Source organism: Nilaparvata lugens, chromosome 6, assembly GCF_014356525.2.
Source record: "Nilaparvata lugens isolate BPH chromosome 6, ASM1435652v1, whole genome shotgun sequence".
Taxonomy (NCBI): Eukaryota; Metazoa; Arthropoda; class Insecta; order Hemiptera; family Delphacidae; genus Nilaparvata; species Nilaparvata lugens.
This window is the reverse complement of record NC_052509.1, coordinates 53,275,978-53,289,593: the sequence shown is the minus strand read 5'-3', so window position 1 is coordinate 53,289,593 and position 13,616 is coordinate 53,275,978. Positions and strand designations below refer to the sequence as shown.

Genomic DNA, 13,616 nt, shown 5'->3' with positions numbered 1-13,616 from the left:
ATCTCTGGCAATAATTGTTGGTTTTATAGAGCAATATGAGTTTTCACCAGGACTACTACTTCTAGCAACTAACTTGAAATTGACAAAAGATAACAATAGTAATATTTAAATAAATAATTTTTCATGTATTATAATATACACATACACATTCAGTTATAATCGCAATTTACAGTATTTTTTCGTAGTGGATATCCTATCACCTCTTCATTCTTTCGAAAGGCATGTTCATGATAGATATCATTATTTGTTCCAATTTATAGGTGGAGTTATTAGTTGCTTTCATCAATAAATTGTTTTTGGGAAATGTGAACATTCAAATGAAAAAACTGTGAAAATCTGCCCAATAAGTGGAGTACAACTAATGTAGACAACTAATTTTAATCAAAATGATACCACAAACACTATTAATATTAGATTGTGTCGACCATTTTTTGTAAGATATTGGTGAATTGATGTATTTCTTTTAAAATTCATATCAAACCCACTTCCATCTTCAGTCACTAATTGCGGCTGCGATTGACTGCCAGCTCCGCCATCACCTGGCTCCGGTCCTGGCTGAATAGTCTAATAGAGACCCGAGGTGATTGTTGTAAAAAACCGGTAACACCATAAAATTGATTTTATCGTCAAATACTGTTTTGGTGAGATTTATCCATATTGAGTACCTAACCCTAGTGATATTTATCTATAATGAAACAGTACAATATTGTCTAGAAATATCACAAATTTATTACATGTTGTTATTCATCCATAATAATGAGACACTACAACATTGTCTGGATAAATTAGGAATTCATTATATGTTTCAATACCTATGGTGTAAAATTCAGTGTGAAAATTAAAATCTTGAAATTCCAAGTTGAAACATTTATGTAACTTTTCAATAAATTCGTGATATCTTCAGACAATATCATAGCCACCTCCTATACAAGGCCGCGGCCTACGATATTGCAACGTCGCAGTGTAGGCCTAGAATCTAATACATGATTCATGGAAAAGATTTAAAAAAATACCAGCTGATCTTTTTCACCAATCATGTATTATATTGTAGGCCTACACTGCGACGTTGCAACATGGTAGGCCGCGGCCTTGTATTAGAGGTGGCTATGACAATATTCTATTGTTTCATGATAATGTCTCATTATTTGATGGGTTGCTGATTGTGTGGTTAACAGGAGCATTCAGCAGGAGCTGGCCGATGCGATCCACACCATGGTGGCCAACTGCAGTCTGCAGCTGAGCAAGCAGCGTCAACCTCCACCTGGAGTGCTGCGCGCGCATAGGGCCGCCCTTGATCCCACCTTCTCGCAGTTTGCACAGCCGCAGGTCAGTTGTTAGTTGCCACTAAGTCAGCATCTCATTAACATTGGTTTGCTGTCATTAGACAAGCAGATACTTCCATCATAACTAGTAGTTCTGTGAACAGTAGACCTCTCGCAGTATTCTCATCCACACGTATCTGATGTCACCTGTTTTAAATGTTAACAAACTCAGTTTACGTTTGAATTTGTATTCCATGTGATATAATTCATCCAGTTCCGTGATAATCTTTCCATCTGATGAAAATTAATTTTTCACAATCAAAAATATTACAATTTCTTCACCATTATTTAGTTCATTTGTTTATTTTTAATCACCTATTAAATTAGTTTTTCTTTGAATGTGAGAATATTGATACTGATGGGCACGCATAAAAATACCATGAGTGCAAAACAGTATATTGAAATCAAATACCTTATAAAAATGCATACCTCTTTAAGGTCTTTCATTGAAACTATAGACCTTAGTAATATATAGAAATACTTAGTTCTTTCATATTATCCTTAAAATGCAAAATTCCAAAAAAACCTTGTGTATACATCGACGCGCAGTTGAAAAAGGAATATTTCTGCCAAATCTCATAGAATTCTATCAACGCGTTTGGCCGTAATTGCGTTACATACAGACAGAAAAAAGAAAATCCGAGTTGAAACATAGACCTCACTACGTTCGGTCAATCAATAATAGGAAACAACAAGAAGATCAACGAGAATCAACAATAATAATTTATATTAGATCAGATATACCGGGATGGCTGAACCAAAACTAATGTACTGTAAAAGGTGGTGGAAAAGGAATCGTTTCAAGAGTGCAGTACTGTGACATGAAATTCACTGACTATGGAACGTGAACCTAAGGGCCAAACCATATGAAGCGTTTTGCCAGGCGTTTTTGCAAAAAAACGTGGCAAGGTGGCTTGGCCCCTTGTATTATTGTTTCAGGCACGGTTCATGTGGATTGGCCCTAAGATGTTTTCTGTGCAGAAATAATTTGAAGGTTTTGTTCGAAGACCTCTCTGTGTTTTGGACTCGGTTTCTAGGGTACATTATTAAATTTAATGGGCTATTAATTCTATATTAAATATATAGGTTTAAATACATGTTTTCTGTGCAGTGTGGTGAGAAATAATTTGAAGGTTTCGTTCGTAGTCGTTCCTTTGTGTTTCAGACACTGTTTCTAGTGAACTTTTTAAATTTCATGGTAAATCATGTAAATCACGGTATTTAGATGAAAACGGTAGGGGTCATGAAATATGTGCGCAGTGGCCAGCCAGCTAGATTGCGTCATCGCCACCAACTGAGTTTTTTAACACCTATTGGCAATTTATGAAACGTATTTGTTAAAAACAGATGATTGGATATAAAATGACGTCAGCTACACCAGAAATTTAGCACAAACATGCGCGTGACACCTACCGTCTTCTTCTATATACCGTGATGTAAATCACTTTTGATTTAAACACATGAGTATCGTGTCCACCACATGAGCTACTAAAGTCCATCACTAATACGACCTCGGTTTCATTTCGGCTCCGAAATCTCGGCTAAGGGTAGGCACACACCAGTTAGTCAAGACAAGACTAGTCACGATTAGTTACAGTACTTCACATGCTTATGAAGCAACACACACCGATTAGTCATTGCAATTAGACATGTCATCATAAGCAACTATAAGAAGTATTGTGACTAAACGTGTCTTGTCTTGTCTTGTCTTGCCTAACTGGTGTGTGCCTAGTCCAAGGTGACTTCAGCTATCATTAGTAAATTTTATGTGTTAGTGTGATATACACTCATCAGTATATACTATTCATTCTGTTAGGCTACTATTATTACTTCAACATAAGAATGTGTTTTCTTCTTTTTTATATTGTAATGCATTTGGATTTGTATTTTATGTATTATTAAGAATAAAAACTCAATTCATTTCAAGTCAAATTGTTTCGATCGTTTCTTCAAGGATACTGTTTACAGGTGTGTTATATTTGATTTATGGTGTTTTAACAGAATATGTTTGTTGTTGTTACATTGAAAGTTTTGAAAGTCATTGAAAAGTTTGGGAAACATTTGAAGGAATATTTGGTGGGCTTATCTCTGTATTCTTTTCAAGAGTTAATAGAGAAAATAGCGGTTATTTATCTACTTCAATTCTATTGTACTATTGTACCTGTTGTACTAGTTTTATGTAACTTCTGAAAATTCACTACTATTCATATGTATTTGTGTTTGACGAATAAAGTTTTTACTATTGTATTGTTTTAGGTGGACTCGCTAAGCTTGAGCTCGACGCTGGCCGGCATGAGTCTGGGAGGTGGAGGTGGCGGAGGCGGTGGTTCCCCCTCCCGTCTGCTGAGTGGCCCCCTGCCCCCCTCACCGGGGCCGCCATTCCTCACGCCCCCTCTGGCCCCTCTGCCGCCTTCCATCATGGCCGCCGTGCAGCGGCTGCCTCCGCCTCACCCCACGCCCCACCCAACCCCGCAGCCGCCACAGCATATTGACAAGTCCAAGTTGGGTGAGTGTTATGTCTTAATAGTATCTCACTAAATTGACATTTTTGTTTTTGTAGTTTATTAATTGAAATTCTTTGTATTTTTATTTTCAATATCGGGGCACCGAGCTTCGCTCGTTATTTATTTATTGACTTTGATAAACCGAACACAATTCTTTAAAATGATTGGGGAAGGACTTACAGGCACAGCCCAAACTGTTTCTTCCCCGAATTTCGATTTATACACTATAAATAGTCCAGAAAGTAGGTTATGTTCCATACACTTCAATTCAGGTTAAATTTTCAGTCCAAACATTTGAAAACAAAAAAGTTCTAATTTAGATTATTTACAAACAAAATTAAATAACACTCACTAATCAATTGTCAAATAGTAATTATGATATACTCTAGTTTAGAATGATTATCATTTCATGTCAACAAATCATATTATTTTGATCAAGTCGATTAAATTTCTAGATAATATTTCTCGCTGATTGATTACACAGCTGGAAATAATTCTGTATCTCTCCCACACACGCATCTTCTGTTTAGACAGACAACGAAATTATCATGTGTTCTTCCAAGGATGAATTATCCTTTCATTAGGTTAGCACAAACAATACAATGATCGGAAAAGAAAAAACAGGCTATTGCCCAAAACTTGTTTAATTTCCTAATTTAGTTTCAAATTGTCCAAATATACATAGGCTATGTCCATTTCTACACCAAATCACAATCTGAAAATATAAATTAGAATAAAATAAACAATTTTAAATTAGGATAGATTGATAATAATACTCTTGTAAAAACATGAGACTAACATTAAATTAATGAAATAAAGAATAAAACTACTTGAATTATGAGTTCAAAAATATCATGTTCACCTTAGATTCATACTTAGACATGTTATGTCTTATAGTATCTCACTAAATTGTCATTTTTCTTTTTGTAGTTTATTGATTGAAGTATTACATGGGAAACCAAAGTTTGCTAGGTATTTTCATCTTTTTCAGCACATCCCACCATGAAGCCAGTTCTTTGTATTTTTATTGTGTGTTCATGTTAAATTAAGTTATTGACTGATTGTCAAACACTAGATTACTACCACTAGACCGCTAGACTACTTTTACTTTTGAACAACCATTATTCTACGACTCCTACATCCCTCATCACTGACTACTTCTTCAGCCACAATAGTGCTTTTACTAATTTGTTGGCCTTACAAAAGCATAGCACAAGTTTCATTTTGAGAGCGTTTTATGTCTATTCCATTGTATTTTTAAACCTCTCACATCTTGAACACTGTAAACGGTGTAAATAGTTGGTTGTTGTAGAATTGTATTGTTGAGTGTAAGAGAGGGCCGGCTGCGCCCTAACTTTGCCCTCCTCGGCTTAAAATAAAGGCAGCAAATCAATCAATCTCAACGTAAGTCTTGTATTTATCACACGCGGAAAATATATAAGAATCAGAATACAATAAATATAAAATGGACCTAAAGTAGTTTTTTCTCGCTTTTCATCTGAATAAACATTTCAATTAATCATTATTATTGTTTTTCATCTTATACTCCGAATATTGTCTTTTTCGGAATTGTGGTTCACAGTAATAAGTAGACGGAACTTCATAAATTTATAAAAAAACAATTTTATCCTAAATCCAAGTTTCAAGTAATTTTATATCTAATGAATTCATCAAATAACTTTTATTACAGTTTACTAGCTTTAAAAAGCCTTCCACGTGTAAGTAGTAAAACACACATATGATAATTACACAATGTTGAATAAAATGAATATAATACATTTAGCCCAGTCAACGAAGTGTTATAGAGGGAAAAGTTTGGTAGATAATTTTTGATCCCGCAGTTCTGATAGGGTGGTGAGGAGGTAAACATATCAAAATTCCCCACCCCTACCCCCTGTGCTAAGGGGGTGGGGGTGATTCAAAGGTACCATTTTTTGGTTTCTCGCATATAACTCGAAAATTATGCATTTTACAGACATGACTATTCTATAAGAAATTAAAGCTTGCATAATTTCCTACAATATTGACCTATCAACTTTTTCTATATCTTTTTCACTTCTCGAGATATCCGCTTTTGATATATTTACCTCCTCACTACCCTAAACAGAACTGCGGGGTCAAAAATTGTCTTCCAAACTTTTCCTTCTACACCCTTTTTTGAACATTCATTGCCTGGACTAATTGAATTCAATGAATTCCGGCCATGACTGAAAGATGACTGAATTTATGTGGAGGTTGTAGACTGTATAGTATGTTCATGCTTGTTTATGAAATTGACATGGTGGCATTATCATGTTTTTGACTATAAATGATTGATTTATTGTTGTTTCATAAGAAAATCTGTTGCTCCTTAACTTCTGCAATTCAACCTTTCTCTAGTGACTGATTCATCTTTGAGAAACTTACCAAAATTATTGTTTTCTAGTCGAGAAATTTTCTTGAGTAGTTTTGTAATTGGCTGTTTGTTTTGTGAGCAGGAGGTGAGATCGCCAACCTGTTTCCGGACCCGCCGACCACGGTCTCGAAGGAGGTGGAGGACGAGGCGAACAGCTACTTCCAGCGAATCTACAACCACCCGCCCCACCCCACCCTCTCCATCGACGAGGTCCTCGACATGCTCAAGGCGTTCCAGGAGTCGCAGAACAAACGCGAACGGGTGAGCCAATCGATTGGAGACTGTGTTTTAACTGTGAATCACTTGATTCCATCAAGCTATAGTCACATTCCACCAAGCTATAGTCAGATTCACCTTGTAATGTTAATCAGCGCCTATCCTTGTCTGTCATTAGGCTGGCCACTAACGGCAGGCATGTTTTGTCATCAGCGAAAGGCTTCTAACATAAAATAAACATCCAATAACAATGAATAAACCACTGGAAAATTACAAATTATAATGAAATGAAAATAATTCAATCTCAAAAAGAGCAGTGAAGAAAAAATAACAAAATAAGAGGTACAAAATCCTTACCTAAGAAAATTGTGCTTCAAGCCTTTCGCTGCGATGACAACAATGTATGATGACGTGTTTATCATGCATGTTTATCGTACATGTCGTACCGTTAGTGGTCAGCCGTAGACAATGCAGCTGATAGCTCTATTCGTTTACAACCCTACACCGTTGCCAAAATGTTGTTTGTAAACCCTACACCGTTGTTTGTGTAAATAATAATGATCTACCAAATTTTGTATTCTTAATTATGAAAATTTATTTATTTAACAATAATAACAAAACAACTTAATCATAAAATGATTGGAAACGAAAAACAGGCTTATAGCCCTTACTATTCCATTCCCGAATTTTGATTGCATATACGTCCAAAAGAGGTTATGATTCTTCAGCAGTTTTAAACACATACATTTTGATCCCAAAATAATCACATAAAATTTAAAATTCATCATTAAATCATGAAAATAAATATTTTCGTTGTGAATATATACTATATCGTCCTACCTTATTCATTGTCTTTATAATGTGGCTATCTCACTATGGCTAGCGTGAACATTGTTGTAGCCTAACTAATTGTGTGAATGTAAGTAATCGCTAGTGCTTACCTGTCATCATAAAGCTAATCCTACGTTTGTATAACTTGATGTTGTCGAAAGCCTTTACTCAATCAAATACATATTTTAATAGATCTTTGATCTCCATTCTGAATGGTCAAGTTCAACTTGAGTTTGTAGGGCTGTTTAACACGATTAAAATTGCATAACAGATCATTGATCTGGGAAATTCATAAATGAAATGTGTTTTAATATTATATGTAAATAAAATATACTTAGAAATGAGATACTCATTACTTGAATGGATTCTCGCGATCCTATTGGTTGAGGTTCCAATTTTATCAGTTCGATTAATTTGGACCGAATAATTGCAATTTGACTTGTGTTTTCAGGATGTTTACCATTGCATGTTGAGAAATCTATTTGAAGAGTACCGCTTCTTTCCACAATACCCAGAGAAAGAGCTGCACACCACCGCACAACTCTTTGGCGGAATCATAGATCATGGCCTTGTTACGTGAGTTATTCTAATTCTAATTAAATCTATTTAACTGAAGATTAAAACTGATTACAGCAAATATTCGATTATAGTACCGGAATTGGTTATACTAAATACTAGTCTACCATTAAGAAGTAACTTGGTCTTGAAGAAGAGACAAGACGTTTACTTGATGTTGTGGTAGAGGTTCTTTGTTCATTTGCGTGGAAGTTTAGTTCATGTGAGATCAATTTTAGTCCAACTATTCTCGGTAATGTTTATCTGACATGTAAAAATTGTTCCTGTAGGTAAGACCAACTTGTATGACATTAATGATGGTATTGCTTTACTGGTATGAAATCGTCAGTTCAAGACAATAATGTGAATGTTGAACAGTGGATTGACGTTTGATCGAGACATACCTTAGAATTTGTAATAGTTTGAAAACGAATGTTGATAATGGTTATTATAGAAGATGCATACGTTCAATTGAAAAACTAATAACTACAAATTTAATGGATTATGCCTTGATTTTTGAGTCCCGTCATAATTTTGATAGTGAATGTTTTGATCCAATGAAAGGGTCTTGAGTACTTTCGGAAAGTGTTCGAGAAGTATCACTTTCTTTAGTGAATCTTTAAATTGATACTTTTGTTTGAGAGTAAAGGGTGGCCTCCACAATCTAATCAATGTTATGTACTATTCTTATAGTGTTATGTATTTTCATACAATGGATTGAAAATAAATTTAATCATTTTTGTTGAATCTAATTGAAGTTTGTTTTCCGTCATTAGTAACTACGTAATGTTGGGCCTGGCTTTGCGTCTTGTGCTGGATGCGCTGCGCAAACCTCACGGCACGAAGATGTACTACTTTGGAATAGCCGCTCTCGACCGATTCAAGTCCAAGCTCAAGGAATACCAGAAGTACTGCGAACATGTCGTTGCCATACCGCACTTCAAGGAGTTTCCTGGCCATTTGATTGAGGTTAGTTTGATTGGTCAACTGTGTATGAATTGAAAAAAATATATTTCATTCCATAATCACAATATCAAATTAACCTTCCGGTAGTCGTGTCCTACTCAATCACACGAGCAGTCGCGTGTTGTATTTTTTACAACATCCAATTTTCCAAGTGTTTATGTACTCTGTTTACTGTCAAAACATATTAATTAATTGTATAATTACTTTTTTCATCTTCTTGAATTATTTTACGCCTATGAAAATTAGGATGGTTACCATTTTATAGCCCAATAAGGTACATCAAGCAAAGCCATCAATTCTGTGTTATTGGTTCGTTTACAGTCCCCGTATACAGTCTTTCCCTATCTTATGCACAGTGCGACTTTTGCACTGTCGCGACTAAATGACACCTAAAGACTGAATAATTGCTCGGTTGATACTGCAACTCAGTGGAGTGATGGGAGGAAAGTTTAGGAATGCATAGGTCACTTATCCACTGACACCACCCCATTCAATAGTTGAAAACATGATACTGTTGTACTTTTTACAACAGCGTGACTGCCGGAAGGTTAATAATTGGGAGAGAATCAACAGGATAAACCCAAAACTGTTTCTAATTCAGATTCAAATTAGTAAGTAAATGAAAAAATAACCATTGTTTTCCCTGTTCATAAGGATGAGAGGGACCCATTACTTGGGTAAAATATATTACAAATATTTCATGGTTGATTTTTTGACGAAAATCAACGATCTTTGACGGTGTAGTGTAAAATGACATTTTTATATTGTTTTTGATAGTCCAATAAGGTATTTCAACTGTTGTATTATGTAAAATCTTCCTCATATTCATGATAATAAGAAACGTGGGAAACTAATGCCTAGTCACTGTGCACGTCATACTGCACGGAATTTATTTATTTATTTTTACAATGCAAATGACACTAATTTAATAACATTGGCTGATAAAATAATAAGTCCTTGTGCTATTTTTCTTCCAAATTTATAAGTGACAAATTTATAAGTCCAAGATAAGGTTAGAATTTCACGTGTACAATTTTTATAAAATTTTAGTCCAAAATAAAGATTAAAACTATAAATTTTGAATTTAGATGGCTTGAATTACATGTGGTTTGCTTGCCAGTTTCTGTTGATGTTTCCAGTGTAAACAAGGAGGCGCCATGTTATGTGCAGGTTTTATTTGTATTATGAAAGGGAAATATGCAAATTAGTGAAAATGAATAGTGGTGCTATCTCGCCACTTGACATTACTGCTTACAATTCATCGCTAAACTGAAAACAAATTAATTTTGTGAACATTCCTTATAAATAGCAGCAACGCTTCCCATTCAACCAATGCTGACATATGAATGAATGAATGAAGTTTTATTCTCAATATACTTAATACAAGAAAATGAGCACATATCCAAGTGAATCGCACTAGAGTAACATATTCTTTGAACTGTCAGTAGACCTATTAGATTGAATAGGAAGCATTGTTATTTTCATGGAATGCTGACATTTTGTAATGTTTTCATTTCATTATCTATCATCTAATGACCGCCTATAGAAGGAGTATGTGGACTTGTTAATAGATTTACTTAGTCTAAAATTCTCACTACTCACTATAGAGTATCGAATAAGTCTGCATAAAATTTCAGTAATTTACTTATTTAATAAAAAAATAATTCAATAATTACGGTATTCAAGTTGATTTAATTATTTACGATAATGATATATGGATGAAATTTTATTTTTGTTTGATTGTTTTTCAATTGTTTGAATTTGTGTTGTAATTGGCAGTATTTGGAGTACGGCCTGCAGGGCCAGGAGCCCCCCAATCGACCACAGGGTCCTGTGCTGCCTGCGGCCATAATGCAGGCCCTGAATGCCAGCACCTATAAGGCCACGCCCACCACAATCACCACAACTATTACGTCATGCTCTGTTGTTACAAAGACCACCACCACTACATCTGTTATGGGCGGACGAGTAAGTATAAGTATTCTTCATTTAAACAAACTGTTTGATGTTAAATTCAAAAGTGGACTGTATGAATAGGTTTTCAAAAATGATATCAAAATTGAAAGGGCTAAATGTAAATAATAAATGAATCGTGAACTTACTACTGTAGAACCGTTGTTTTTCTGTAATTGATTATTACTAATGGTATTTGCAAAGACATAGGATGGATAATTTGGAAAGATGGAACACAAACCCCAGGACGAGAAATACCTTCGTAACTAACTTCAGAAAAACGTTCAAACTACAACGGTGGTTCACGGAATAGTATTCAGTAGTTGAGCTCACAAATTCGAATTCAGATATCACTTTAAATCTTTGGGTATTAATTATCGAAACCCTGCTTTTCAAAGTACATAAAATTACAATAAATACAACATATATCTGTCCGGACATACGAGAAAAAAAAGGCCAAAGCCGGCTGCCAATCAGAACCTAACTTGATCTTGAACTCTACTGCGAAAGAAAACCACTCACAGCTGACAACCAATATCAATTGCAGAGGGCAGCACCATGCAGTAACCGCTTGAACGCGCCAAGATTCAAATGGCTACAACACAAACCTTGTCATGAAAATGATTGGGACAACAAAACAAAACCGTTAACCCTGAGCTATTTCTTTCCTAAATTTAGATAAAATAACATAGTACTTGATAAGGTTGAGTAAGTTTATAAAAAAATAATGTTAAAAAGAGTACTTTGATTTTTAATTTTTATGTAAATACAAGAAGTAGCCGTTAACAAGAAAGTAAAGGTTGAGTAAGGTATTCACTTTCACAAAATCCAAACCTATTTACTTTATGTTTGTATACTTTTATAGAGAGTTAGTCTGAGAGGTGTGGATAGTTTGAAATATCAGTTACATTTACACACTTATTTTTGAATGAAACTTTGAACTTATTTTTCTGATGTGTACCTTGAGGGTAACCGTCCACTGGAACCGTATTCAACCGATCCGTTCGGCCGTTGGATCGGACGAATCTGCCGGCCGTTGATCCGGCCGAATATGGTCGTCCTTTAGAACCGTTTACGTCAGTCTAGTTCAGTAGTTGGCTGGATGCCAATTATTGAATTAACTACTATCATAGCCCACCAAAATTTTTCATAAACAATTATTGTATTTTGAGATTTTGAAAATTGAATCAACAAATATCTACTAAATTAGTGATTCATTACAATAATCTTACCTTAAGATCCTATTTGTTCAGCAATCTTTGTCTTCAGATTCCTTTGAACATCACGACGATGATATCTTTTGTCTCGCATATCCCACAATGGAACATGCTCTTGAACCAAACTTATCAACTTTCCATTGTCCATAGTTACAACTTTATAAAACAGAACAACTTCAAAAAACAAAAACAAACAAGACTGTGAAACAATTTTAGGTTAGGAACACTTTGTTGTCTCAGCTCGACCAGTTCGGCCGGATAGAGCTGGAAAATCCCATTCAATTCGGATCGAAAAATTGATTGGCCGAACTTGTCCGTGCACGGTCGCATGAACCTGTTGCAATGGACGAGCATCTATTCCTTTCTTTGTTGGGGGATCGTTCGGTAGTTTTCGGCCGATGCTAGTTCGGACGAAAACTGTTTTAGTGGACGGCCCACCTGAATGCTGTCATTTTGATAGTTGGAGAGGAAAAATTATTAAAATTTGATTAAGTACATAACATAGAATATGTCGTCCGTTTTTATACATACATTTCTGTTACATTTACCCATTCCCAAGTGACGAATTGAGGCGTCCGGGGAATGTCTGCTTTAGAAATTCTATTGCTGGTCTGTATGCTACAAAACAGCAATTACAAAAAGAAAAACCCAATCTTTATCGACCAACGCTATTATCTCCACGACAGATAAGGCATAACTTGCTTGTAATTAGTTATTTAGTTTCTCTGCTTCTGCTGTGCTGAGCAGAAATTGAATATAATCTACTTTGTTGAGTGTTTACGCATTTCCAGTCTTTGATGTTGCTGTATTTAGAAGTATCTCAGTATTTGAGGCCTAATCAATTGAACACATTCACCAGCATAAATTAACACTCTATTGTTTACTATAGCAAATAATTGAACGTCATCTATGCCATGAAGTAACTCTTATAGTATGTCGAATTATGAATAAATCGATGTACTAGCTTTTAAACGATGATTACATCATTCAACAGATGACACAATTCATTACTATTGCACTAGAAATAGGATGTGAGTAGCGTCAAATCTATTGAAAAAATGTCCGGTATTTTTTATCGGAAATCATTATTTATAAACCTGTCATTATTTTTATGGATAATTCATTTATTATTTATGTAATAATTTTACAGCCTTCTATTGCAAATGCAACTAACATCGATACCCTATTGGTGGCCACTGAAAAAGATGAGAAGATGATTGTACCTCCCGAAGCAATGCAAGATAAGGTTGCATTTATATTCAACAACCTCAGTCAACTCAATCTTCCTGAGAAGGTATGTGTTACGAATTTCATTTCAATTGTAATAATTTTGCTAATTTTCAACTACCTCTGGTTCCATTAAGTTATTGGTGATGCGAGTTCAAATTTCATGAATCCAACTATTAGTAATTCAGTTTTTGCAGTCATTATTAATTATTGGTAGCATCAATATTATTAATTTATAAGTTGGTCTGTTGTTCTAGTAAAGGCTTGAACAATTCAGCAAATACTAAAGTGTTATATATTTTCTTCATGTGGATTTTCACAACATAAATTGACAATGAAACTATTACATTTATTTATTATATGAATATGTGAACCTCAATAGAATAGAATATATATTTATCGTTGATACAATACAGTACAATAGGCTTCA

The 13,616-nt window shown here is 34.8% G+C and overlaps 1 protein-coding gene across 1 annotated transcript in view; it reads left to right on the top strand.

Moving 5' to 3' along the window:
* The window catches only part of LOC111046943 (CCR4-NOT transcription complex subunit 1), an 80,951-nt gene that overhangs the window by 20,752 nt on the left and 46,583 nt on the right, over positions 1–13,616 (top strand). Inside the window, 7 exon segments of the mRNA XM_039431257.1 lie at positions 1,176–1,326; positions 3,579–3,828; positions 6,304–6,482; positions 7,720–7,844; positions 8,600–8,792; positions 10,569–10,757; positions 13,110–13,253. Of these exon segments, the coding sequence (XP_039287191.1) occupies positions 1,176–1,326; positions 3,579–3,828; positions 6,304–6,482; positions 7,720–7,844; positions 8,600–8,792; positions 10,569–10,757; positions 13,110–13,253 (1,231 nt within the window).